This window comes from Cucurbita pepo, chromosome LG09 (assembly GCF_002806865.2).
Source record: "Cucurbita pepo subsp. pepo cultivar mu-cu-16 chromosome LG09, ASM280686v2, whole genome shotgun sequence".
Lineage (NCBI taxonomy): Eukaryota > Viridiplantae > Streptophyta > Magnoliopsida > Cucurbitales > Cucurbitaceae > Cucurbita > Cucurbita pepo.
The window spans coordinates 4,467,284-4,495,176 of NC_036646.1; the positions used below are offsets into that span (position 1 = coordinate 4,467,284).

The following is a 27,893-nucleotide window of genomic DNA, read 5'->3' on the forward strand; positions in this document are numbered from 1 at the left end:
CAACTATAGATCTATATCAGACTGATTTATAGTTAATGAATGAAAATTATTTAATTAATTAATTTGGTACGAGATTTAAAAAAAAAATTCTCTTTTTTTCCTAGAATTTAATTGAAAAAAAATATTTTATATATATCAGATATATTAAATATAAAATGAAAAATTAAAGGAAAAAAAAAAACGATCAAAATATAACGTTTCCCTTGTAAGAAATTCATCCATTAAAGACAATATTTTAATTCTTTTTCAAATATATTTCTAAAAATATTTCGTATTCTGTTCCATACTTGCTTTGAGCAGCTCTCATCACACTTGAAGTGATCAGAATCGGAAGAACATTCAACCATATCTCACTTTTTTTTCTTTTTCTTTTTTGGTTTTCGATCCGTTTGGGTTTGCCGGTGGTTCATCTCCGCCTTGGTTTCCCGTCGGAAGAGGAGGGAGAAGAAGCAGTTGGATGCGGTGAATCAACAGGCAGGGCAGGACCTACTGCTTAATATTATCCAGTAGCAACGGTCAGCGTCAATGATTTGTGTGGGTGGTGGTGCCTCAAGCCTCATTATGATCCACCTAATCACATTTATAACTGCTGGATCTTGATCTTCCTCAACAAGCTCCCCTCATTTCATTTTCTTTTTCATCTGTAAAGAGATTTGGTCGTTTGGAGACCAGGAGCCCGGACGGTGTTGTTGTGATTTGTCATCCATCTGATCAACCGGAGCAACTCAGTCGTATCGTATGAAGACACCTCTCACTGTGAGTTGTTTCCTCTTTCTCAACTCCAACACTTGTAAAATTGACACCAATTCCTACTAATTTCTTCAATTTGATGGTCTGAGGTTTCGCTTTTAAGCTACATTTTGGCTAAACCCCAAAATCCCGATTAATGCTGAATGCCTACCGCAATTCTCTCTCCGTTGTGGCTGTTGCTACCTTAATCTTAGGTTTTCTTACATTATTCGTAAAATTGGGGCTAGTGGACAGCAAATTTTCTGATTCCTGTTTTCCTATTATGATTTATTTAATTGAAGTTCTGCAAGCTCAAACCAATTACTTTTACTTGATCGCCTCACTTCGATCTATCTTGATTGACATTCAGCTGTTTTTCTTTGCCACCAAATTCCTTCGGGTTCTTTGCACCTTTGTAGAAGAAGATCCCTCTGGTAACTTTGTTCCTTGTTCATTGTTAGAGCAGGAAGAACAATGTTAATTGCGGAACTAAGCCAGATGATGCAGTTGATCCCTTTTCCCTTTTGATACTTTTAACAATAGTGGCTTTATTCTTTCAGCTGGTGGATGTTCTTCTGTTGCTTGCATTGTTTTGTATTTCTCCATGGGTTGCTGGGAGTAGCAGCTCTTATTGCAAGCTGACTAATACAGGAGAAATTCGACCCCACAGTGTCTCTATCACTGATTTTGGGGCAGTTGGAGATGGTGTCACTCTCAACACAAAAGCATTCCAAAATGCTATTTTCTACCTCAACTCTTTTGCTGACAAAGGTGGTGCCAAGCTTTTTGTTCCAGCTGGACGTTGGTTGACAGGAAGCTTCGATCTTATCAGTCATTTAACTTTGTGGTTAGATAAGGATGCTGTGATTCTTGGCTCAACGGTAAGCTCTTGCATCTTGGTTGAATAAAAGTGAGCCAAGTTTTGATTTAGCTGGTTGTTAGTACACCAAAATTCTCCCCTTGCAAGTGCTTTTTTTAATGAATTTGAGCTGATTTTCAATCAGATTAAAGTACAAGATGTAGTGGCATTGTATTGTTCATCAAAATTCTCCCCTTGAAGGTGCATTTTTAATGGATTTGAGCTGATTTTCAATCAGATTGAAGTACAAGATGTTGTGGCATTGTATTGTACACCAAAATTCTCCACTTGAAAGTGCATTTTTAATGAATTTGAGCTGATTTTCAATCAGATTAAAGTACAAAATATAGTGGCATTGTATTGTCTAATGATGAATGTTTTGTAATTTTTTCAGATCTCTGATGACTGGCCGATTATCAAACCACTGCCATCATATGGTAGAGGACGCGAGTTGCCAGGTGAGCGGCATCGAAGCCTCATCTATGGATGCAATTTGACGAATGTTGTCATCACAGGTAGAGCCCATATTAAAGAACAGTTGATTCTGCAGTAACCTTTATTCTCCTTAATTGTTGTTACTTTTGATTATGTGCAGGTGAAAATGGAACCATTGATGGACAGGGCAGCATCTGGTGGGACTGGTTCCATAGTAAAACGTTAAACTATACGAGGCCGCATTTAGTCGAACTTATGAATTCAACTAATGTTGTAATCTCAAATCTGACATTCAAGAATTCACCCTTTTGGACCCTCCATCCTGTATATTGCAGGTCTTTCCCCATCTGGGGAAGCATAATGTTCATTCTTTCCTTGATCGTTGAACTCGATACTTTATCTATTACGAAGACATGAAACTGAGCTCTTCATTTTTCTATTTTGAATAAACAGCAAAGTCCTTGTCCAGAATGTGACAATCCTTGCACCATCTGATTCTCCAAACACCGATGGTATTGATCCAGGTGAGGCATCATGTTCTTGATACTAACCTTTTATAATCAGTTTATTTATTTAGAGCATTCTTTAGTTCAAAAGTATGACTCTGCAAATATGTAGTGAATAGAAAAAAGGTTTCATATATATATAATATTCGTGAGATCCCACATCGGTTGAGAGGAGAACGAAACATTCTTTATAAGGGTGTTGAAACCTCTCCTTAGAAAACGCGTTTTAAAAACCTTGAGGGGAAGCCCGAAAGTGAAAAGCCCAAAGAGGACAATATTTGCTAGCTGTGGCCTTCGGCCGTTAGAATATTTTTGAATATGATGTGCTTCAAGTTAATTATAGTCAGTGCCCCTGCCTTTTAACCGTCTGTTTGAAGCTGACATTGTTATCTTACACAAACTTCTCATCTCCAGATTCTTCATCTGAAGTTTGCATCGAAGATTGCTACATTAGCACAGGCGACGATCTAATTTCAATCAAGAGTGGGTGGGATGAATATGGCGTTGAGTATGCTCGTCCTAGTACGAACATTACCATTCGAAGGCTCACTGGGCAAACTACTAGTGCGGGAATTGCAATAGGAAGTGAGATGTCTGGAGGCGTGTCAGAAATTCTGGTAGAAAACATCCTATTTTTCAACTCGAACATGGGTATCAGAATTAAGACGTCTCCAGGAAGGGGTGGTTACGTGCGGAATGTTTACATATCGAATGTGAGCTTGATCGATGTAAACGTAGCTATAAGGTTCACTGGTAAGTATGGTGAGCACCCAGATTCTGGTTATAATCCAAATGCTCTTCCGACAGTTGAAAGGATCACAATTAAACATGTTAGTGGAGAGAATATTAAAACAGCAGGCGTTTTAGAGGGCATAGAAGGAGATGATTTTCATAATATTTGCTTAGCCAATATCACGCTTAATGTGAGCTCAATGCACCAATGGAACTGCTCGCATGTGCAAGGATTTTCAGACTTTGTTTCTCCAAAGACATGCCATTCTCTGAGGGAAAGAATTTTTCCCCAACATATTTCGGATTGTTATCAGCCACCAAATTTCATTGCTCAGGTATATTCTCTGAGCTTTGTTGGGTTTAGGGTTTAGGGTTTAGGGTTTAGGGTTTAAGCTTGTTGTCATCATTCTTTCAATCGTTTTCGAATATTTGAGTGATTGTATAATTTTGTCTAGTCTCTTGTGTGATAGATGAGTTCAACATGGACCGACTTCATCGGGATGTCGATTGCTTTGCCTGATGAATCAAGTAGAAGCTAAGAGCTGTGTGGCTGAACACTTTCAAATGGCAGGTACACAATCAAATGTTATTTGTTTTCTGGACTTGGTGTGCAGCAAAGTTAATAATGGAGTGATTAATTAGAATATGTATATAGAGAGTTTCTTTTCACACACATTTGCAACCACACTTAGAATACACAAAAGTTGGTGTGGGTGTAATGTATGAACTGAGTTTCTTAAATGATAGCTGAGCAAGATTTCTTTGGGAAGAAGAATTCAGTAATAGCTACTCATACATGGTCGGGGTCGGGTCGCACTATGTTCAAGACGGTTGAAAGAACACTATCTCGGGGAGACCATACTCTCCTCCTTGATGATGGAGCATAAAACCTGTCTTGAAATGTACGTCTCGAGCTCTTTGGACACTTCTGTCAACTTGAGGTCAAAATTGCTTCTGTACTTCCTGTGCTTTGGAGATATTGATGCCGTAGTGTCTGGGGCTGGAACTGTGGTCGGAGAGCCCGAGCATCGCTTCCTTGGGCTCGAAAAACTTCCAGGGGAACCAGTAGGGACCCTTCCCTTAGCCTTAGGCAGCAACTCACCTTTTGCATTCCCCCAACTTCCCCTTCCATCTATATTATCACAATTACTAGTATTAGTATTAGAATTGTTCTGTAGGCCAGATTTCGTTTCTAGTGGCAGAGGCTTCAGGTAGTCGTGATTGGATATCTTAAGTCTTTCCTTAGCTCTCTCAGCTGCTGCAAGTGCCTTGTCTGTGCTCAGAGTTATCAGTTTCCATGGATCGATACTGATACGAAGGTCTTGTTTCACGGTGGATGTACTCTGGGGATTTGCATCTATTTTTATGGATAATTGTGTCGAGTCCTGAACGTACAACATGAGATTAAGGAAGATCCTCCATAAAACTACGTATCAGTATGTAGCTTACAAAGTATAATTACCTCTTTGACTCGTCCTCCTTGGCACGTGATAAAACGTGACACGAAAGTTGGCTTCTTCTCAGGCAAATCAAATTCATCATCAGAAGAGAAATCTGAGTTTTCGTCGAATGAATCGTCGTCGATAATAAATTGACTCTCCTCTTTCATGGCAAGTATGTAGTCGTATGTTCTCATTCCCTGAAGAAGCCAGTGGTTAAATTATATTGAAGAACAGACTCGCCATAACCAATCCACCTTTTGTATGAGAGTGAATACTCACCTTTTGTATGAGAACTACGTGAAAGAAAAATAGTTGTCCAAGCGCTGCTGAACCATAAGCCGTCATCAACACAAGCAAGACCTGTTGTGCCAATTTGAAAGAACTCGATTAACTGGTTAGGAATCACGGATCTCCACAATGACATGATATTGTCCACTTTGGGCTTCCCTAAAAAGCTTCGTACCAATAGAGATGTATTCTTTAGTTATAAATCATGATCGGGACTCCTCTCCCAACAATCCTCAAGAATCCTCCCATCGAACAAAGCACACCATAGAACCTTCGCTGAGGCCTAAGGAGCCCTCGAACAGCCTCCCCTTAATTGAGGCTCGACTCCTTCTCTAGAGCCCTCGAACAAATTACCATTTGTTAGAAACTTGAGTCAGTTTGACTACATCTTTGAGGCTCACAACTTTTTTGTTCGACATTTGAGGATTCTATTTACATTGCTAAGTTAAGGGCATGACTCTGATACTATGTTAGGAATCACGGATCTCCACAATGATATGAGCATAAACTCATATCATTAGAGGTGTATTTGAGCATAAGCTCTCGTGGCTTTGGTTTGGGCTTCCTCTAAAGGTCTCGTATCAATAGAGATGTATTCTTTACTCCCAACAATCCTCAACACTCGTTTCACCTACAAAATGCAACGAGGATTTAAGAAAAACTTACCGTGATTGTGGCAAGCACTTCCCTTGGAAACTCTATGTGGAACCTTCTTTGCAGCTCCATTTCCATTCCTCTTTTATCTGCAAAACACCTAACAAATATGGCAATGGACGCTCCTCCTTCGATCGCTAGCTGTATCAGTCCAATTTTTTTTGGTTAGAACCATTATCAAACAATAATCAATACTCAAAGTAAAAAAGAAACTGACCATTAACATTACGGATATCATCAGAAGAAAGAATGTGGTATAGTTCTTCTTCCCAACACAGTTGTTTAGCCACTGAGAACATTAAAAAAAAAAAAAAAAAAAAAAAAAAAAACCATTCATCGGGAATCAAGAAAGCCACAGATAGAACATGTGAATGCGTGTTAAATACAATTTTTTTTTGTTTGACATTTGAGGATTCTATTGATAGGACTAAATTAAGGGCATGACTCTAATACAAAATGTTAGGAACCACAATTCTCCACAATAGTATGATATTGTCTCCTTCGAGCATATAAGCTCTCATGAGATGTGGAGCTCCCTCTCAACAATCCTTTACAGAGCGGAGTATTCGTATTAATTACCCTGCAATGATGATCGAATCCTTCAACGCAGCGGTTGCAGGTTCGACAGTGCTTGCTATGCCTCTTCACCTACATCAACAACAATAAGCGGTTTAATAACCCAGCCCGACTTGTTCATTTGAATAGTTCAAAGGTCAGTAATCAAAGTTTACATCACATTACGTACCTCGAAATTACAAAGAGAGCAAAATGTTAAATCCTCCTCGTTATGATCCGAAGTGACCACATCATCCTTCATTACAAGAGGAAAAGGGATCAAAGGCTCCATCTGAGGTCTCACCTTCCATGGATCCAGATACTTCCTCCGGATGAATGTTTTGAGAATCTTCCTTTCCATTGACCTAAATTGCCTTGAAACGATTTCTCCGAGTATCAATCCATAATTTAGGTTCGATTTCGATTTTGATTTCGATTTGGATTTCATCTTCTTCTTTTTCCGGACACTGATTTTATCAGTTGGATCAATGGCGACGCACCTTACGAACAGAAACATAGCGGAAATCGCCTGAATAGAATCACCAAACGGAGAAGAACAGTAAAGATCCAATAAGTAGCGAGAGAAATGAAAAGAAATAGAGATCGAAGTTCCATTCAAACGGAGAAGAACAGAAACATAGCAGAAATCGCTTGAATAGAATCACCAAACGGAGAAGAACAGTAAAGATCCAATAAGTAGCGAGAGAAATCAAAAGAAACAGAGATCGAAGCTTCATTCAATTTCATTACCACAAACGAAAATAATGTCGTGATTGCAATTTCGGCGGTTCTGTTTCCAAGGAAAAGCCCTAGAAAAGTATAGAACGCAGCTACGAGAAAACTGTAAATTGCCATTGCCACAATCTGAAGGAGAAGGAAGCAGCTGGTAATGTAAAAACAGAAGGAAAAGGAAGAAGGAAAAATGAGAAATTATTGCGTTAACCTAACCTGTAGAGGGTGGAGAGGAGGTTGCCAGCCATGGCGTCTCATGATGATGCTTGAACACTGCGCGGGCGGAAGGTATGGGGAGTTCACGTTTTTTATCAAACTGGGACCACGCTCACTTCTTTCTGTTTTATCCCCAACGGTCGAATATCATGCGGTTTAGTTTGAATTTGAACGGCGCTTTGCTTTTTGCAACGGCGTCCAGTTCATGGGCCCATGGGCCTTCTGGATTTTCTAGCTAGTTTTAAATAAATAATAATAATAAAAAAAAAAAACCTCTTTTTGTTTTCTTTTTGTTGAAATACTTTAAATTAAGGAAAGTGCACTAACTGATTTATTTATGTCGGTTGAAGCAGCCGTGTACATGGTTTGAGTCGGGTTGGATTGTAGTAATGGGTTCATTGGATTTGTGAAAGAGTTCCGAACCTAACCCAACCTGACTCTATTTTTGGGTTAGATTGAGTTGACATGTTTTTGTCCATATTGAACTAATCTCGATTCCAGTTTTTAGATCTCCAATCTTTGCATTAGGACGTAGAACCAAGTTTTGTGAAATTTTTTTTCCACTCAATCACAAATAAGATCGGACCTTATTTCGGTTTGTCTCCATTTTAGTGAAACTCTTCCTCAAGCAAGGCAGCCGATAAGTCATCAAAGGGTTTGTGTGAATAAAAAAATAGTCTCCATTACTCATTTTAACGTGTCCCATGGTGATCTAATATCTTTTCAAGAAAATGACGAGAGAATATGTGGTGAAGAAATATAGAGATCTTTCTATATCGAAATCTCAGTTGAAAAAATCATAAGCAAATTCCTGGATTACCGAAGGTGGAGAAGAACTAAAATAGAATGATTCCACCTACTCAAAACTAAGAGAGGATGCCACCAAATACTAAAATCCCGGTATTTGCAACAGTTGCGTTCTTCTATGCAAAAATCAGACTGAAAGAAGAAAGAAGTTTGGATCAGAAAAAGTATGCTTAGGTAGTATCATTTTCAATCCCTATTCTAATCCCTATTCTAATCCCTATTCTTATTGAATAGAAGGAAGAACAAAAAAACCTAAATTTTCCTACTCGAAGAATCAGTCCTATAGTTTACAACTCCTTTATACAGTAATTTGACCTAAAAAATCTCTACCTCAATCGGCCACCTCTTTGATTTTTTTATTTTCAAAATTGTCGTAAGATTTTTTCTGGAACCGTAGCGATCAGCCAATTACTATGTAGAATATCCTATCAGCTTCAACTATATTACATAGATCTAGTCAGTAAAAGAAGGATGATCATTGAAAGAGATCATGGGATGGGTCAAATTTCTAAATCTCTCTTCTTCTTTTTCTGTTTGTTTTTTTTTTTTTTGGTCAAATTGCATCAAGTTCATTACAATTCTCTTGATTCTGGCTAGAAGAACAAATTATGTCTCAAATCCGTTGTCAAAAGGGTCGAGAATCAATCAAAAGTGGTCAAAAGTTAGTCCTAAATAGGCAAGAAGAAAAAAAGGAATTTGGTAAAATGGTAGCCTCGATCCAAACCATAGGCTCAAAATTCGAACTTATATCCAAACTAAAGGTATACATTCAACCCGACAATCCGAACCAACCTAACCCGAACTATAAGGGTTGGGTTGGGTTGAATTAACTTTTCAAGTTGGTTTGGGTTCATTTTTCTGAACCTGAACTTATTTTGCGTCGGACTCCGAACATGAGCCTCAACAAGCAGATCAGTCGAAGCGTAGGTTCATGGTTGAACCAAGCCAGATTCAGAAGCCTATCAGCCAAGTTGTTCTTGTTCCAACCTAGATTGTCCAGCCCACAGATGTCTTCCGCTCAAATCCAACGCACAACCCAACCCACATCATACCCACGTCTTAAAGTGTAACGACCCTATTTTTCTTAATAAAATAGAAACACCACTACATGCATGACATGACTAATATGTTCGGAAAATTATATGAAAACTTTTCATAAACGATGTCGTGGACTTAAACGTTAATAATAAATTAATTTAAAAAATACTGTTATCAACAACATAGTAGAAACATATATAACATGAATTTAAATAAACTAAGGCAAAGTCGTGATCTAACCCAATGGCTACTAAACCAAATATGAATGCAATTATCCCAACTAAACTTCCACGACCTTCACAACGACTTCCACGATCTTATCTTTACTTGAAAAAATTTGCACGTGGCTTAGCATTTAAAAATACTCAGTAAGTAGATTCAATATTGAGATTAGTAAATGCAATCATGATGAGATCTATCTTTTCATAAAATATCATGACGTTGGTCTCTACTTTCTAGTCTAGGAAAAATTGGATGTATAATACTTCTTTACACACAGTCCACGCATGTGCACATGAACTCCAGGCGGGTTCGTATACATACCCCTAGACCTGGTCTTCGGCTAATGTACATTCACGCTACTTGAAAACTTTGACATTAGCTCCTTCAAATCCCATTTTGCGACTTCATGATTAATCGTACTCAAACATCCATTTTCCTCCTATTTTGTCATCTCTTCCACCTTCTATTTCTTCTCTAAATTCATCAACTAATTCTAATTCTATCCCACCTGATACATCAATTTCACTTCAACGTTCTATTCGAACTTGGCATAATGATTATGAGATGTCTTCTGCAGCCAATCATTTAGCCTCTAGCTCAAGTCCCAACACTAGCACCAGGTATCTCATCATTACCTTTCATTCTCTCGTTTTTTCTCCTACTCAATGTGCTTTTCTAGCTCTTATTACAACCAGACAAATCTAAAATCTATGATAAGGCAGTTGGCGATCCATTATGGTAGAAGGCTATGAATGTTGAAATTACAGTTTTGGAACGTAATCATACTTGTCTCTCATTCCTCTACCATCTGACCATAAAGCTATTGGTTGTTGTTGGGTGTACAAAATTAAATACAACTCTGATGGTCTGTTGAACATTATAATGTTCGGCGGGTAGCAAAGAGATACACACAAGTTGAATGTATTGATTACAAAGAAACCTTTTCCCTTATAGCGAAACTTCCTACACTTCGTTGCTTATTCACTGTTGCTCTTAGAAATGGTTCACTCATCAATTCTATGTTCAAAATATCTTTCTCCATGTTAATTTAGACGAAGAAGTCTACATGTCTTTACCACCAGGTATTCGCCGAAAGGGGGAGAATACAGTATGTCAGCTACATAAATCTCCTTATGGGTTAAAATAGGTTTCTCGCAATCGATTCTCTATATTCTCTACCATTATAAAAAGTGCAGGCTACACTCAGTTCAAAGCAGATTACTCTTTATTTACTAAGAGTAGAGGTACTTCTTTTACTATCATTCTTATCTGTGCTGACGATATTCTGTTTACTGACAATGATCTCAAAGAAATTTAACATCTCAAAACTAGTTTACTCGAGAAATTCCTTATAAAAAAATTAGAGGAATTTGCATTGAATTTTCTCTATTTAGAAAAGAATTTTTTATGTCTTTAAACGAAATATGCTCTAGACATTCTTCAAGACAAAGTCTTACCGGAGCACAGACAAATCTTCTATGGAACAAAATCTGAAATTTTCTTTAACATAAGAAGAGAAGTTGAACGATCCAAGTAAATAAGACGGTTGATTGACAGATTAATATATTTAACTACTACTAGGTCTGACATAGTGTATTCAATTCGTAAGCTTAGTCAATTTATGCATGAACCAAGAAAACCACATTGGAAGGCAACTTTACGAGTTCTGAGATACATCAAAGGTACTCCTGGTCAAAGACTTCTACTACTATCTAAAAACAACTTGAGATAACAAGCATATTGCGATTCTGACTCGGGTGGTTGTTGAACATCCAGATGGTCTATTTCTGGGTTCTGCATTTTCCAGAAAAATTCAATTATTTCTTGAAAGTCTAAAAAGCAAACCAATGTGTCCATATCATCAGGAGAAGTCGAGTATCAAGCTATGACAAATACTAGATACATTTTTCAAGACTTGAAAGTTCCGCTATCCAAACCAGCATTGTTGTATTGTGATAATCAAGCAACATTACATATAGTAGCCAATCCAGTTTTTCATCAAATCATGTTATGTTTCGACTAAAATGCAATATGCAGATGTTTTCAATAAAGCTTTGAGAAGACAGCAATTTGATTGTCTGAGAGACAAATTGAGTGTCATTGACATATACTCTCCAACTTGAGAGGAGTATTAAGATATATTTAGGGTTGTTTCTCAAATTTATGAACTTTTGAGACTATTTTACAAATTTCCAATTATGAATATATATATATATATTTTGTTCCTTTCTTTATTATCTTCTTCCTTTTCTTTGATCACTTTCTCAATCTCGGTCCCCTTTATTCACGTACCTCTATTACTCAGGTGTCACATGTTCATATTCGAATCAAAATTCAAAATCCAGATTCGGCACAAATTGTCCTCAATCACATGCTTTTTAGGAAAATTTTCAAGAAATCACCCAACATAAAATTACTCAAAGTAAAACACTCTTTTAACTTCGGAGTTTCTATGATTGAGCCACAGAAAAAAATGGTGCACATTGTTGGTATAGATAGTAACTTTCAATTCTTTTAAGTCGTTCTTAGTCATCCTATCCTCAAAATCGCTCTCATTCAAATGTTATTCTAATCCATTCGTATGTCTTTTCTTTCTATAGTACTCAGTGCAAGAATACAACATCAAAAACCGACAAGTTCCATATTCTCTTGTAGAAACTTATAATAATAATAACAATCTCACTTACTTATATCTTGGTTTGCTTCTCTTTTCTATCATTTCTTTCTCTCCATCCAAGTAAGAACATTAAAATAAAAAACCCAATTATGTAAAATTTGATAAAAGAAGTCAAAATTGACATCAAAGTATCCAAGATTTTGGTACTTTTCATGTTTTTTCAAACACGAGCTTATTGGTCTTGAAATCTTTGTCTACAAAATTGTTCTATTCAAGTGGTCTTTCCATGATTTGTGTCTCTTTTTCATTTCCTTCCCACTTTTCTGTCCCTCTCCTTCTTCGAGAGACCATTTCTTTTAGCTTCTCATAGAGTCTATTCCAAAATTCCTTCTTTGTTTATTCATTTTTGTAAAGAGAAGGTGTGAGACTAACATCTTAGCTGTTTTGTATATGGTTTGATCTCTTAATTTAACATGCATCATGTGGAACTAACATCTTAATCATGTGTTTATATGAATTGGCTGAACAAGAAAGTAATCTTATACAATTCCCAACCTTTTATGTTTGTAATGTTGACACTAGCTAGATCAATGATTAGCATGTCGTACTTTGAAACTAAAATAAGGATGCGTAATCGTCCAAGCTCACGTGTCTATTAGGGAAAGGTTTCCACACCCTTTATAAAAAAATATTTCATTTTCCTCCCAAACTGATGTGGGATCTCATAATTCACCCCTTGTCGAGGTCCAGCGTCCTCACTGGCACGCATTTCCTTCTCTAATCGATGTGAGACCCCTCAAATCCACCTCCTTCGGGAGCAACGTCCTTGCTGGCATACTACCTTGTGTCCACCCCCTTCAAGGCTCAGCCTCCTTGTTGTCACAGCCTAGTGTTTAGCTCTAATACCAACTATAATAGCCCAAACCCACTGCTAACCGATATTATCCTCTTTGAACTGTTTCTTTTAGGCTTCTCCACGGGGTTTTTAAGACGCGTCTACTAGGAAGAGGTTTCTACTCCCTTATAAAAAAAATGTTTCGTTCTCCTCCCCAACCGACATGGAATCTCAAAAAATGCCAATAAAAGACTTCATTTGAGACCCAAGAATCATTCACATTTTTAGTAAAGAAGCAATAAGTTGCCATCATTATCATTTGAAGAATTATACATATTTTAAAGGAACATTGGTATAAATTCAATCCTCTCAACATGCTTTTGGAAAAAAAAAAGGTGTTTGTTTGTGTGAAATCAAACCTCAAATGGAGAGCCAAATGTTGAGGAATGAAGGCACCACTTTCTTTCGAACATGCCTCAATGCAATTAATGTATTATCTGGTCTCTCTCTCCTCATTCAAACCCTTAAACCATTTAGTTCCTTAAGATTATATTATATGACTAATTTGTGTATCTTTTAGGTGTGGGATTGATATCAATACCTTTCGCCCTTTCACAAGGAGGTTGGACCAGCTTAATAGCTCTCTTCATTCTCGCTATCATATGCTATTTCATGGGTATACTTCTCCATCGATGCATGGAGGTAAAGCCCCAAATCAAAACATACCCCGACATTGGAGCATTAGCCTTTGGAAAAATGGGAAGAGTAATAGTTTCAATCTTTGTTTATCTCGAATTATATTTGTTTGCTGTTGATTTGTTGATATTAGGAGGAGATAGTTTAGAGAAGCTTTTTCCAAATTGGGGTTTGAAAGTTGGGGCTTTGAGAGTTGATGGAAGGAAGACATATATGATGCTTACGGCGTTGCTTATATTGCCAACCACATGGGTTAAGAGCTTTGGAGCTTTGGCTTATGTTTCTTTTGGTGGGCTGTTGGCTTCGATTGTTCTTGTTGGCTGTGTGGTGTGGGCGGGTGTAGCTGACCATGTTGGGTTCCAACAAAGAGGTGTTGTTTTTAGATTGCGAGGGTTTCCCACTGCCATTAGCTTATACACGTTTTGTTATTGTGCTCATGTTGTTTTCCCAACTCTTCGATCTTCCATGACGAAGAAAGCCCATTTTCCAAAGGTAAATCTTCAACTTTTATCTTAAAAGTGGATTAAGTATCATTAAATTATTGTTTTATTAGCGTATTTGGATACATGATCGTGCTACGTAGAAAAAAATAAATTTTACTAGTTGGTGGGTCGAATTTCAGTGGTGAATATAGTTTTTGAGATGTCCACGGGTTAGAGTAAAATTTACTAGTTGGTGGGTCGAATTTCGGTGGTGAATATAGTTTTTGAGATGTCCACTGGGTAGAGACGAGGAAAAATAATTGGCGGGTCGAATTTTGATTGTGAATATAGTTTTATGTGCAAGTAGCACGTAGACCACAGGGTGGAGAGGAGGAAGCCTTTTCTATCTCCATTTGGGCTTCCCCAATAGGCGAGGTCGGGTATGTTAGGATGGGATTCACTCCCAACAATCATCCCCTCAAACAAAATACACTATACGCCTCTCTTGGGGCATGACTTTAATACATGTTAGGAATGACTCTCCACAATGGTATGATATTGTCTACTCTGAGTTGAAGTTGTTTTACTTTGGGCTTTCCCAAAAGGTCTTGTACCAATAGAGATGTATTCCTTACCTATAAACTTATGATCATTCCCTAAATTAGTCAACGTGAGACTCATTCCCAACAATCCTCAACAGGATCTCATTGGAGCCTTGACCTTACTAATTAACTAGACACATCTCTACTAACACCCGAGTGTCATGTTTATATGTTTAATATGTATAGAATGCAATAATGTAATGAATTTATCATCTTTTTCATTTGAAGAACCATGAGTTGACGATGCATAACTTTGGATTATTGTAGGTTCTATTGGTTTCCTTCTCATTAAGCACATTAACCTATGGTTTGATGGCAATTTTGGGGTATCTAATGTATGGACAAACCGTGGAGACACAAATAACCTTAAGCCTTCCCCAACACAAAATCAATACCAAAATAGCAATCTTTACCACTCTCATCTATCCTCTTTCAAAATATGCTTCCATAATATACCCGATTGCCCAAGCCATTGAAGATGCATCTCCCCTATGTGCCACCCGCTTGATGTCAATTATCATAAGAACGCTACTCCTTCTCACCACAGTCGTTGTTGCCATCGCAGTTCCTTTCTTTGCTTATGTGATGGCCTTCATTGGTGCATTTACAGGCGTTGCCACCACCATTCTGATCCCATGCATTTGCTACCTCAAGATTAACGAAGGTTGGCGCAAATTTGGGTGGGAATTAATTGTAATTGTATTGATTATAGTGGTGGGGGTGTCTGTTGGGCTTGTGGGTACCTATTCTTCTGTAAAAGAACTCGTGAAACGTTTACGATGAAAAGATTTGAATCTGTAAGAATGTATTATCATAACTTTCATTTAGTTCTAAGGTTTATATTCTCATTTATTTTGGTTATTAACTCTCGTTTAGTTTATAACCATTTTATTTATATTTTCATTTTGATTAATGAATCATCTATGCTTATATAAAGGATTGTTGAGGATGGTTGAGAGTATTGAATTTGATTGATTTTGAGTATCATTTTGTATTTGAGTGGATTTGAGAGAAAATTTGTTGAGAGATTTTGTAGTGTGAGAGGGTGAGATATAGATTTTGCAAACACTTTGATTATTAAGGTTGGAAGAATTTCTTATCTTCGAACCACGTAAATCTTTTTGTCTCTTTGTTTATTTTTTGTTTGCGGGTACGAATGCAATTGATCTTGCTTCCGCTTTCGTTACAACAAGTGATATTAGAACATTTTGGTTGTGGCACTAGGAGTATAACAAGTGGTACTAGAGCATGGAAGGTTGTGGCATTACAACACAACAAGTGGGTATTAGAGCGTTGAAGGTTGTGGCATTACGACACAACAAGTGGTATCATAGCATTGAAGGTTGTGGTATTCGGCACAACAAATGGTATCAGAGTATTGAAAGTTATGGCATTAAGGCACAATAATTGGGTATCAGAACATTTTGGTTGTGGTATTTGGACTACAACAATTGGATATCAGAACATTTTGGTTATGGTATTTGGAATACAACAATTGGGTATCAGAACATTTTGATTGTGGCATAGCCAAACGTGTATATCATTTCAAAAAAGCTGTGAGATTTGAGGATTCTGGATAAGAAGGAAGGTTAACTAAACAAACTAATCAAGGCTAACCATCCACAGGGAAGTCTATGATCTCCCAACTCATATCTCCTCTACACCCTCACCAAGCTCCTAATATCCATTATCACTTGCAAGAACATGTGGGTGGGGAAGGGGTGAGTACTTGAACTACTAAGTAACCCCTACTTGGACAGCCTTGCATCAAGATCATGCTCCCACAATATGCTCATTACATTTTTATAGCTTACAAGTAAACATAATCCAAAGATTATAGATCATAAGATGCATATCTAATAGCAATAACATGTATCAAATGTGAGCTAATAAATTTTGAGTTAGTGGAACCGGTTACTAACTTTAGGAGAATGGTTAGTAGACTTAGTAGAATAAGTTACTTAACTTATGGAATAACCTTACTAGAATTGTTAAGTAAACTTTGTAAAATAAGTTACTAACTTGTGGACCAACTATAAGAAAATGGATAGTAGTTGAGGACTAAATTTTGTGGTTGTGGACCAAACTTTGTGCTTTAATTAAGAAGAATGTTAGTCGTTCTTAACTTGAGGAGAAAGTTTAGGAAGCAAGTTAGTACTTTATCCACTATAAATACTCGTGGGAAGTATGATTTTTTCACAACAACACACTAACAAAGAGAATTAAAAAGCTTGAGTACGTAAGATTACTTTGGTCCAAAAGCTCTCTCCCCTCCCGTTTTTCCTTTACCTCTTTTACTTGTTTCGACATATCTCAATCGTGGGTCAAATCCAACATCAAAATACTTGCTCAACTTCGAGCATAAATACAACGACTTGACTTCTTAAACTAGAGTTTTGGAGGGTCATTGCTAAATGAATGCAAAAATAAATCCTTGTAAAGCGGAAGAAGTTAGTGTCAAACTCAATAATTCTATAAGCTCATTGTTTAAGTATTTTAGAAAAGAAGAAATTTACATATTTCATTAAAAAAAAAATTAGAAATAAATATACGAAAGCATTTTAAGGATAAATATTTAGATATTTTAGGAATAAATCTAGTCTACATTCTCTGACCTCTATCATGAATACCCATTTGCTCCATTAAGTTATTAATCTCAAGCGATCCCAAACAAAGTAAAGTGTATACTAGTTTCTATGTAGTGTCTTATAATCTCTTTCTTGATTGGTTTTAATAAAAGTGTACGTCTTTCCTACAAAAGAGTTTGGTATATGTTGTGAGATTTCTTGAAACTCTTAGTATGGTCTGTGGTTGAAGTTCTAAATAATTTTTCATATCAGAAACGATTTCATGAGATTATTAGGTAGTGAATTTTTTTGTGTTATTAGTAGTATGTGGCTGTGCAAGTTCTGCACCAAAAACTTTCTTGTTTGGTATTACTGAGGTACTACAAACATGATGGGTGATTTACAAGTTCGTCGAAAGAATCAAGAAACTCAACTGCAACAACTATATAACTTATGAGCAACATGCATGATGTCCTATCTAAAAAAAAAAGAGAGACCTTTGGGAAGCCATTGGCAGAAGCGAAACAAGCGCCACCAGAGGAGGATTCTAATGGCGCCTTGTGCAAATGGAGAATTAAAGTGGACAAACCACTGTCAAAGATAGATGTTAGAGCAATTCGAGATGACAAAATAAGGAAAGAAGTATGGGACATGTTGGTGACACAATATTACAACTTCTAGATAACAAGTTGTTATCAATCACACAACACAATACAACGATTGCTCAATACTTCTACAGGGTAAAGTCATTATTGAATGTCAAGATTTGAATTTCGAAGCTTCAAAAAACCAGGTCGAGACTAATGACCCGACATGCTCGTGCCCCACGCAATGGGATTTTACCACATGTCACTCCAAGGGCACGTATGTAATCTCCTTAGGCATGTCTATACGCGCAGGTGCCATGTGCGCTTGGGAGTGTTCTTTCGTGTGTGTGGGTGTGCGATTGACCTCTTTTTGCTCCGTTCTACCTTCGCTTCTCAGTTTTTCATCTTGATTTTGATACTAACACTAATTTTATTTAAATTAAGACATACTAAAGAAATTTTAAAAATTTTGGAGTTTCTAACACACGAAAAAGCTAGCTTAGGAGGGCACACAACGTCTAAGAAAGTAACCACACGGACTTTAGGCAAGTAATACTTGTAGGGATCGTTAGGACGTTTGGCATGCGAGCATTCCTTACCTTAAGTAGTTAAAAAATGCATGTTAAGGAGTTCGAAAGAGAGTTTTTTGATAAGTATGTACCGTATGAATGTTATGGTAAAATGACAATTATGCCCTAGGTTGAGATTTTTTAGAAGCATGTTGTTTTATATATTATGTAAAGCTAGAAAGAGAATATGCATTACTAGTATATGTGTTAGGCAATATGGATAAGTATATTATGCATGATGTAAGAAATTACCGAAATGCTTCTATGGTGAGATTTGTGATGAATGTTGCTTTAAATGCTTCCCACTATGTTAAAAAGGAGGATGACTATTGTGATTTATGCTCCAAGTTTGATGGATGTTCTTCTCATTGATCTTGTATTTTTGCATGATATAACATGATTTAGCTCCAAGTATTTGACTTCTCCTTGTAAAGTGTTAAGTTGGCTAGACGATGACCTAGGTCAGGATGTCTCTAGCAGAATGAGCACCTTAAGTGCTTAGGTGATTGATAGGTAGATCTCCCTAGGAAAGCATACACGAGAGAAGTCAATTAGGATTAAGGTGCTACAGCTACTGTGTTTTACACGTTGACCTAGATCAAAATATTTTCAATAGAGACCCTACACTCTAGAATCATGAGCAACGTTTAGAGGTCTAGACCTGAGTGCACCTAGAGATTTGGATTATCCACGAGGAGCTAACCACAAACGTCCTGGAAATTAGAGATGAGATATAAACCGCCTAGGAGCCCCTGAGAATCTAGCAAACCTCCATAGCATCGAGGGACGACCATGGTAGTTCTTCAAACTGATAGTGGTGTGACGGTGTCGTTAGAGTTTCCACTACCTATCCACTCTGATACCCATTCTATCAAGATTTCACTCTGGTACCCGTACCGTGAGATAAGCACAAACCACATAAGGGAGGTGCATCAAGACAACTAGGTGCCCCAACCGTGGAAATGACACCATACTGTCCCTATAGAGTATATGAGGTTGCGCCTCAACCTAGGTCACTGGTCATTTACTGTTATGAATTATGACCCTCCACAATGGTATGATATTGTCCACTTTGAGCATAAACTCTCATAACTTTTCTCTTTGTTTCCCCAAAAGGCCTCATACCAATGGAGATGTATTCCTTACTTATAAACCCATGATCATCCCCTTAATTAGCCAATGTAATACTCGTCTCTCAACAATCCTCCCCTTGAACAAAGTACATCATAGACCCTCCCTTGAGGCCTATGGAGCCCTCAAACAGCCTCCCCTTAATCGAGCCTCTACTCCTTCTCTAGAGCCCTCGAACAAACTACACCATTTGTTCGACATTTGAGTCACTTTTGACTACACCTTCGAGATTCACAACTTCTTTATTCAACATTTAAGGATTCTATTGACATGGCTAAGTTAAGGGCATACCTCTGATATCATGTTAGGAACCACGGATCTCCACAATGATATGTTATTGTCCACTTTGAGCATAAGCTCTCATGGTTTTGCTTTTGGTTTTCCAAAAGGCCTCGTACCAATGTAGATGTATTTCTTACTTGTAAATCCATGATCATCCCCTTAATTAGCCAATGTGAGACTTTTCTCCCAACAATCCTCAACATTCACTGCATACACGAAGTAAGCTGCCAAAGTTGAAGAGGAGAAAGAGTGTAGTAACTCAGTAAGACAAAGGTAGCCTCTAGGCCATTAGTAGTTGGTACGGTGTTAATAGAGCTCAGGTACCAGCATCGTTAGTTCGATTAGGGTTGTGTGACAAAGGTACCAGCATCATTGAGTCAAGTCTAGATCAGTTAGGGTTGTGTGACCGACAGTTCAATTAAATTACCCTACACAACATATCCATCCTGAGAGGGGATGTAGGATTATGCATGTAATCTTAATAGCTAGCAAACACAGAAGGTTGCTCTTCCAACATTGGGTGACTAGATGGTCATCCCGGGACACAGTCTAGTTTGTGTATTTTGGGTCTTTCATATTTTCTTTGAAATTAAATCCCGAATCCATTCTCCATTTGTAACAAATTCGAACATCACCAACTCTTAATCGACAATTAATTAGTACAAAAGAAAATATTTTTACCTATTTGGTCATAAATATAGCCTAATAAAAGGTTCACTGGTTGCAAACTAAGAGCGAAAAAGTAGTTATTATGATGACCTCCATTAAAATCTAGTTCAAACATTCATAAGGGTTGAAAATTTTATTAATCAATTTTTAATACTAAATAACTTATACCTCTAACTTTTAAGTATCAATTGCAAATTAATAATAATTGTATTAAATACAAAACTATATTCTAAAAAAATTAATTTTAACAGATATAAAAAATATTTAAAAAAAAAATTATCCATACAATAATATAGAGATAGGATAAGAACATAAGATTTGAAAGGTCAATAAATTTTCGTCCACAAAATTAGAAAGAAGAGACAAATCAAATTTCTTTTCATGGAAAAGGTATAACATCTAACATAAATAAAACATCCCAAACTCTTTCAAAACTTCTTTGATTATTTTTTTATTATTTAGTTTTTTAAATTAAACTTATTTTTCGAAAAGATCTGAACAATATTGTATCACAACATCATGACAAACATAAATGTCGTAAGCTAAGCATTTATACCAATTATAACGGGGGAGTATCCCCATGCATGTGACATAAGTAATAAACCATAACATAATTCACATCACAAGAGTCATAGAATACTACACATGGAGGGGCTAGTGGATTGGTTCGGGTTTGTATTAGATTTGGGTTTGGGTTAGCTCAGTCTCTAAGCTCGAGTTGATGGGGTTGAGCGAAAAATGGTCCATGGACATGGGATGTTGGGTATGGGCTTCCGAACCAAGGTCGATTCAATTACAGACGCGTGGGTCGATTCTAGCTCAAATTCTTTTCCAAATTGGCTCTTTTGGAAAAAAAATTCCAATTGGCTTTGTTTTCACCCCTAAACTTCTTTAAAAAAAATTATCTATATTTCTGTAACGCCAAAATTGGGAGAAAAATTAATAATGTGAGATAACCACACCAATAATTTGACATTTAACTTTCCGTTACCATCAATATTTTTCTATGCCCAAAACCGAGGAACAATACAAAATTTGGAACACGAGTCAACAGATTTAAATATTAACTTTTTGCCCCAAATCTTGGTACTTTATTTTCTAATCTCTACGTGTATTCTCATCTACACAATTGTCGTAAAAGGAATTGAGAACAAGATTTACTGGTTTGGCTTTTCTAACGACGAGCGTTACAGAATTTAGGGACAATGAATGGAGAAAAATACTATGTTCGTGATCATAGTATTACTTAATTTTCTAACACTAAAAATAAATTAATATATATATGGGTGAGTGAAATAATTAAATTGTGTGTTTGGATCTCATCACAAACTTGAGACATTCATAGTTACAATGCCTATTCAGTGGATTTGTTTAGGCTAAGTGGACACACAGACCTCATCCACTCAAATTATATTCTTTTAATTCTAATAATTATTTTATTTTATTTTATTTTATTTTATTTTATTGTTAAGATGTCGCTGTTTAGAAAAATGACAAGTCTGCAAACTAACCTGCCCTTTATTTTCTTTCTAAATTTAATATTTATTTTTCATTTTTTATTTTTAATTTCTTTCTAAATTTTATATTTTTTTTTATTATTAAATAAGGAAGCTGATAAATACTCAACTAAATCAGGAAATTACTAAATTTATTTAAGTTTTTTTTTTTAATTCTATTTAATTTATTTAAATTTTCTAATTCTATTTAATAATTATTAAAATTTTAAAACAAATTAGAATAAATTTAAATGGCACTAAATTTTGTGACGTCACTAAGCTTGCAACTTGACCCTAATTTACTCAATTAACTTAACGGAAACCCTTGTTTTCGTACTATTTTTCACCTTAAATTAATATATATATATATATATAATATATAATATATAATATATATTTAATTCTATTGATTTTTTTTTATGGAAATTATATTTGTCAATTCTACCCCTTATTTGTTTTTAGGGTTTAGGGTGATGGAGATGTTTTTTTTTTATTATTAAAAAAAAAAATTGGTTTCAAAGGTCCCACTTAATTAAGAGTTTTGTTTGAGGATGTGTTTTGGTGAATGTTACTAAATAAATAATTATGAATTTTTAATTTTTTTTTTAATAATGGGACAACTATTTAGAATGGTTCTGCTTTTAGTTTTTCGGGAAGACTTTATATTACTGGTCTAAAAGCTCAAGACAGGTAATCAAGAGTCACTGTAACTGTGTCATCTAAGTTCATAATTATTTTTTTCACTCGAGGGTGTGATAATATCTTAGGAATATAATGATGTTGAAGTTCAAGACTTCAAGACAATTTCTTCCTTTGTAACAAAATCACGAATATATCGATGTTGAAGTTCAATATGCTTTGTTTTACGGTGAAATGTTGCTTTGTTATCACAAAATATCTTTGTTGCCCTTTTTGTTCTTGTTGAAGATCAGCTAACACTCTTCTTAGCTAAATGGCTTGACACGCTACTGAAGTTGCTACAACATATTTTGCATCGGAAGTTTACAATGTCGTTGTTGCTTGCTTCTTTGAGCTCCAAATGATCACCGGAGGTACGGTAAACTCAGCCAAAATATGACACTTGAAGGGCCCAACGCGCGCACAATTCTATCCTATTTGAGTCCGAGTTTACCCTTGTACTTTGAACAGTCGTCCGTAGCATCATAAGGAGGACCCCCTTTCGAGGTCAAAAAATGGTACGGTACATAGGAGGTTGGTCTTTCTCAACGTGGTGTATAGCACGAAAAACCTTTCGATACAAGATAGGGTCATTCATCTTGATCCTAAAGTGAAAACATTGGATGATAGACGGACTAAGGATGTTGCATAAACTTATAAATAATACCAACAGGAAATGTAATGTCAGGTCGTGTGTGCGTTAAGTAAATTAATTCGTCAACCAAGCTTCTAAACCTTCTAACAACTGTTATTTCTGCTTCATCCTCATGTTGTAATCTCTCATTAATATTCATGGGTGTGGCTGCAAGCCTACCATTAAACGTACTAAATTTACTCATAATATCTTTGACATATTTTCTTTACGACTTAAATTTACTCAATCATCATTCGAGTTAAATTTATCAAAAAAAAAAAAAAAAAAAAAAATTGACACGATGCATATATGTCAGCTAAAGATTCATACTTTCTTGGTGGCGTCTCATACTGCAATCTTTTGCTACTCCTATTCTTTGCTCCAATCCAACTTACATTTTCATCAAATATTACCTCTCTTTTAAACTGAATTTTTTTTATCAAGGGTTGTATGATTTATATGCTTTAATGAAAATGCATTATTTAGAATTTTCGTGAAGCTTTTTACGAATTTGAATATTTTTTNTTTTTTATCAAGGGTTGTATGATTTATATGCTTTAATGAAAATGCATTATTTAGAATTTTCGTGAAGCTTTTTACGAATTTGAATATTTTTTAAAGCATAAACAACACAACTAAAGATTTGTAAATGAATTACATATAGTTTCCTTCCATGTTATGTTTCATAAGAAGTTCGACGGGTGAATGACTTACATATGATTTCCTTCCATACTATGTTTCATAAGAAGTTCAATTCATGACAACATTTATTGGTGAAAGATTTAATAGATAGACAGATGTTACTACAACTTCTGTCAAAATTGGTTTGAAAATCTCATTGCTTGTATCATACTTTTTGTCATCTCCACTGTTGAGTTATGGAGTCTGCTCCCTGTATTTATAGCTTGGTCAATGGCTATATCCGGTAAAGCTATATTTGGTAAAGCCATATATGGTGAAGCTATATCCGGTAAAGCTATATATGGTACATAGCTATATATAGTAGATGGTTAAATCTGGTAAAGCTATATTTAGTAGACTGAACCATATATATATCCCGTCTAGTAAAGCTTTGAAATGTACTTTTTTATTCTCTGTACTCTCTTGTTGTACATGCCTGAAGTCATCAATAAAAAATCCTTTTAGCCAGAGTTCTCCTTGCAACTTCTCTCTATCCTTCTCTTTGTGTTCATCTAGATCGAGCGTGTGCGTTGTTGTGCGATCCTAACAACTGGTATCGATCCTAACAACTGGTATCAGAGCAAGGCAAAATTCACCACGATCTGTGAAGATGGAAAGTTCAAAGATTGGAATTGAGAAGTTCGATGGATCCGATTTCGGTTTCTGGAAGATGCAGATTGAAGATTATCTGTACCAGAAAGATCTTCACGAACCTCTGTTGGGGGTGAAGCCGGATACCATGACCACGGAACAGTGGAAGCTCAAGGATCGACAAGCCTTAGGGATGATCCGGTTGACGCTATCCAGAAACGTGGCGTTTAACATCATCAAGGAGAAGACAACGTCAGATCTGATGAAGGCGCTGTCAAATATGTATGAAAAACCGTCGGCTATGAACAAGGTGTATTTGATGCGTAGATTGTTCAATCTACAGATGTCTGAAGGTGGACGTGTTGCGGATCATATAAATGAATTCAATATGATCATAAGTCAACTGGGTTCGGTGGAAATTAATTTCGAAGATGAAATTAAAGCGTTGATTTTGATGTCATCCTTACCCGAGTCATGGGATACTGTTGTTGCCGCAATCAGCAGTTCCCGAGGATCTGATAAACTGAAGTTTGATGAAATTCGAGATGTAGTTCTCAGCGAAAGTATTCGCAAACGGGAAACTGGAGATTCATCAGGCAATGCTCTCAGTGTTGATCGAAGGGGAAGAAGCAAATCAAAGAGCTCAAACAAACATGGGCGTTCAAAATCAAAGAACCGGGGAAAATCTCCAAACAAACCCAACGTAACGTGTTGGAGCTGTGGGGGAAAAGGACACTTTCGGACAGATTGTACAAAGCTAAAGAAGAAGCAGAATCATAAATCTGAAGATGATGATGATTCTATATACACAACAGAAGATGCTGAGGACGTTTTAATCCTTAGTGTGGATAGCCCAGCTGAATCCTGGATTTTGGATTCAGGTGCATCGTTCCATTCGTCTCCAAGTAAGGAATTGTTTCGAAATTTCAAATCAGGAAATTTCGGGAAGGTGTATCTTGCCGACAATAAAACCTTGGAGATTGAAGGAAAGGGAGATGTCTCCATACAAACTCCAGCAGGAAATCAATGGACATTACAAGATGTCAGATACATTCCTGGTCTCAAGAAGAACCTGATCTCTATTGGTCAGTTGGATAGCACAGGCTATGCAGCAGAGTTTGGAAAGAGTTCCTGGAAGATTGTGAAGGGCGCCATGGTTGTTGCGCGTGGCACAAAATCTGGAACCTTATACACTACTGCAGAGTGTATAAACATGACTGCTGCTGCTGAGAGTGCTTCCAATTCAAGTCTATGGCACAATAGACTTGGACATATGAGCGTCAAAGGAATGAAGATGCTCACTGCGAAAGGAGCTTTAGAAGGCTTAAAATCTGTTGATATGGGTCTTTGTGAGAGCTGCGTTATGGGCAAACAGAAACGAGTTAGTTTCACAAAGGCTGCCAGAGAACCGAAGAAAGTGCGGTTGGAAATGGTCCATACAGACGTCTGGGGACCATCTCCAGTTTCATCACTTGGTGGATCAAGGTACTACGTCACCTTCATCGATGACTTCAGCAGGAAGGTATGGGTTTACTTTCTGAAACATAAGTCAGATGTGTTTACCACCTTCAAGAAGTGGAAAGCTGAAGTTGAAAATCAGACCGGCTTGAAGATCAAATGCCTGAGGTCTGACAATGGAGGAGAGTACAACAAATCAGAGTTTATAACATTTTGTGCAGCTGAGGGAATTAGATTAATAAGAACAATTCCCGGTAAGGCAAGACAAAATGGTATTGCAGAAAGGATGAACAGAACCTTGAATGAGCGAGCAAGAAGCATGAGGATTCATTCTGGATTGCCAAAGGCATTCTGGGCTGATGCTGTGAACACAGCAGCATATTTGATTAATAGAGGGCCGTCAGTACCCTTGAAGTTCAAATTGCCCGAAGAAGTATGGACAGGAAAAGAACTCAAGTACTCTCACTTGAGAACCTTTGGCTGTACTGCATATGTTCATGTTGATCCAGAGAAGAGAGATAAGCTTGATGCTAAGGCTGTGAAATGCTACTTCATAGGCTATGGCTCTGACATGTTCGGGTATAGGTTTTGGGATGAGAAAAATATGAAGATCCTAAGACACTGTGATGTGACCTTTGATGAAAATGTCATGTACAAGGACAGAGAGAAGATAAACTCTGAGACTACGAAGCAAGTGGGAGTTGAATTTGAGTGGCAAGAAAATTCACACAGTGATGGTACAACAGAAGCTCAAGAAACTCCTGATCCTATTGCTGAAGAACCAGACGTGGCTGATCCTATTGCTGAAGAACCAGACGTGGAGCAAGTTGCACCTGAACAGGTGTTGAGAAGATCATCCAGAACTACCAGAGCACCAGACAGATATTCAACCTCATTACACTATCTGTTGCTGACTGACGAAGGAGAACCAGAGTCCTTTGATGAGGCCCTACAAGTGGAAGATTCAACTAAGTGGGAGCAAGCCATGGATGATGAGATGAGCTCACTTGAAAGGAATAATACGTGGGTGCTGACTGAGTTGCCTACAGGAAAGAGAGCTCTGTTGAACAAATGGGTGTTCAAAATCAAGGTTGAACCAGATGGCAGAAGGAGGTTTAAGGCTCGGTTAGTAGTTAAAGGATATTCACAAAGAAAAGGCATTGATTATGCTGAGATCTTTTCTCCAGTTGTGAAATTAACTACTATCCGAATTCTACTGAGTATTGTTGCATCGGAGAATTTGCACCTTGAGCAAATGGATGTAAAAACGGCATTTTTACATGGAGATCTAGACGAGGAGATCTATATGCAACAACCCGAAGGATTTGCAGCTCCAAGCAAGGAGCACATGGTGTGTAAGCTCAATAAGAGCTTGTATGGACTGAAACAAGCACCGAGACAATGGTACAAGAAGTTTGACTCCTTCATGAGCAAGAGTGGTTTCCACAGAAGTGAAAAGGATCAGTGTTGCTACCTCAAGAAATACACTGATTCTTATGTGTTTCTACTCCTGTATGTGGATGATATACTAATTGCTGGATCAAGTATGAGGGAGATAAACCACCTGAAGGCAAGCTTGTCTTCAGTATTTGAGATGAAAGATTTAGGTGCAGCGAAGCAGATCCTTGGGATGAGGATTTCTCGAGATAGATCTGCTGGCACATTAAATCTATCCCAAGAGCAGTACATTGAGAAGGTGTTGTCCAAATTCAAGATGAATAACGCTAAACCCAGGACTACCCCCTTGGCAAATCATATTAAATTGTCAAAGGGGCAATCTCCCAAGACAGTTGAGGAACGTGAGCACATGGCATCAGTTCCGTACGCTTCTGCAGTTGGGAGTTTGATGTATGCTATGGTCTGCACTAGACCTGACATAACACATGCAGTGGGAGTTGTTAGCAAGTACATGGCAAATCCAGGGAAGGAACATTGGGAAGCTGTGAAGTGGCTTCTAAGATATCTGAGAGGTACATCCAATACTACACTTTGTTATGGCAATGGCAAAGTAGTTCTGCAAGGTTTTGTGGATGCTGATCTGAGTGGAGATGTAGACTCCAGCAAGAGCACATCTGGGTATATCTACACTATAGATGGAACAGCAGTGAGTTGGATGTCTAAGCTTCAGAAATGCGTTGCTCTTTCATCTACTGAAGCTGAGTA

General features: G+C 37.0%; 3 protein-coding genes and 1 pseudogene across 7 annotated transcripts; 3 read left to right on the plus strand and 1 right to left on the minus strand.

The window, feature by feature from the left end:
• Positions 1 to 269: 269 nt before the first annotated feature.
• Positions 270 to 4,033, plus strand: LOC111802103 (probable polygalacturonase). 2 transcript variants are annotated; one of them, XM_023686351.1, is made up of 7 exons: positions 270 to 756; positions 1,290 to 1,610; positions 1,983 to 2,103; positions 2,184 to 2,358; positions 2,477 to 2,547; positions 2,944 to 3,596; positions 3,717 to 4,033. In XM_023686351.1, the coding sequence occupies exons 1-7, from the start codon at positions 739 to 741 to the stop codon at positions 3,726 to 3,728; spliced, it is 1,371 nt and encodes a 456-aa protein (XP_023542119.1). In that variant the 5' UTR covers positions 270 to 738; the 3' UTR covers positions 3,729 to 4,033. The 2 variants fall into 2 exon arrangements, with proteins under 2 accessions (XP_023542119.1, XP_023542118.1); XM_023686350.1 differs by having other exon boundaries at positions 3,732 to 4,033.
• On the minus strand, positions 3,871 to 7,253 carry LOC111802102 (protein S-acyltransferase 18-like). 3 transcript variants are annotated; one of them, XM_023686347.1, is made up of 9 exons: positions 7,149 to 7,253; positions 6,951 to 7,064; positions 6,391 to 6,729; positions 6,225 to 6,293; positions 5,863 to 5,934; positions 5,658 to 5,786; positions 4,983 to 5,063; positions 4,724 to 4,900; positions 3,871 to 4,646 (listed from the first exon to the last, which is right to left on the minus strand). In XM_023686347.1, exons 1-9 carry the CDS (start codon positions 7,188 to 7,190, stop codon positions 4,104 to 4,106), a joined length of 1,566 nt encoding a protein of 521 aa, XP_023542115.1. In that variant the 5' UTR covers positions 7,191 to 7,253; the 3' UTR covers positions 3,871 to 4,103. The 3 variants fall into 3 exon arrangements, with proteins under 3 accessions (XP_023542115.1, XP_023542116.1, XP_023542117.1); XM_023686348.1 differs by lacking the exon at positions 5,863 to 5,934; XM_023686349.1 differs by lacking the exon at positions 6,951 to 7,064 and having other exon boundaries at positions 7,149 to 7,243.
• Positions 7,254 to 7,537: 284 nt separating this feature from the next.
• On the plus strand, positions 7,538 to 8,264 carry LOC111802079 (annotated as a pseudogene).
• A 4,800-nt stretch (positions 8,265 to 13,064) lies between these two features.
• Positions 13,065 to 15,190, plus strand: LOC111802327 (amino acid transporter AVT1I-like). 2 transcript variants are annotated; one of them, XM_023686648.1, is made up of 4 exons: positions 13,076 to 13,157; positions 13,248 to 13,369; positions 13,497 to 13,855; positions 14,655 to 15,190. In XM_023686648.1, exons 1-4 carry the CDS (start codon positions 13,114 to 13,116, stop codon positions 15,168 to 15,170), a joined length of 1,041 nt encoding a protein of 346 aa, XP_023542416.1. In that variant the 5' UTR covers positions 13,076 to 13,113; the 3' UTR covers positions 15,171 to 15,190. The 2 variants fall into 2 exon arrangements, with proteins under 2 accessions (XP_023542415.1, XP_023542416.1); XM_023686647.1 differs by having other exon boundaries at positions 13,065 to 13,167; positions 13,248 to 13,855.
• The last annotated feature ends 12,703 nt before the right edge of the window (positions 15,191 to 27,893 follow it).

What these genes read in the sequence shown, in the direction of transcription:
- LOC111802103 (XM_023686350.1), top strand. An exon ending in CTCCATCCTGTATATTGCAG is followed by an intron (nt 2,359 to 2,476) that starts GTCTTTCCCCAT and finishes TTGAATAAACAG; the next exon opens with CAAAGTCCTTGTCCAGAATG. An exon ending in CACCGATGGTATTGATCCAG is followed by an intron (nt 2,548 to 2,943) that starts GTGAGGCATCAT and finishes TCTCATCTCCAG; the next exon opens with ATTCTTCATCTGAAGTTTGC.
- LOC111802102 (XM_023686347.1), bottom strand. Translation starts at nt 7,190, where the DNA reads ATGAGACGCCATGGCTGGCAACCTCCTCTCCACCCTCTACAG. An exon ending in TGATATCCGTAATGTTAATG is followed by an intron (nt 5,787 to 5,862) that starts GTCAGTTTCTTT and finishes GGACTGATACAG; the next exon opens with CTAGCGATCGAAGGAGGAGC. An exon ending in AAGTGCTTGCCACAATCACG is followed by an intron (nt 5,064 to 5,657) that starts GTAAGTTTTTCT and finishes TTGGCACAACAG; the next exon opens with GTCTTGCTTGTGTTGATGAC.
- LOC111802327 (XM_023686647.1), top strand. Translation starts at nt 13,092, where the DNA reads ATGGAGAGCCAAATGTTGAGGAATGAAGGCACCACTTTCTTTCGAACA. An exon ending in TGCAATTAATGTATTATCTG is followed by an intron (nt 13,168 to 13,247) that starts GTCTCTCTCTCC and finishes TGTATCTTTTAG; the next exon opens with GTGTGGGATTGATATCAATA. An exon ending in AGAAAGCCCATTTTCCAAAG is followed by an intron (nt 13,856 to 14,654) that starts GTAAATCTTCAA and finishes GGATTATTGTAG; the next exon opens with GTTCTATTGGTTTCCTTCTC.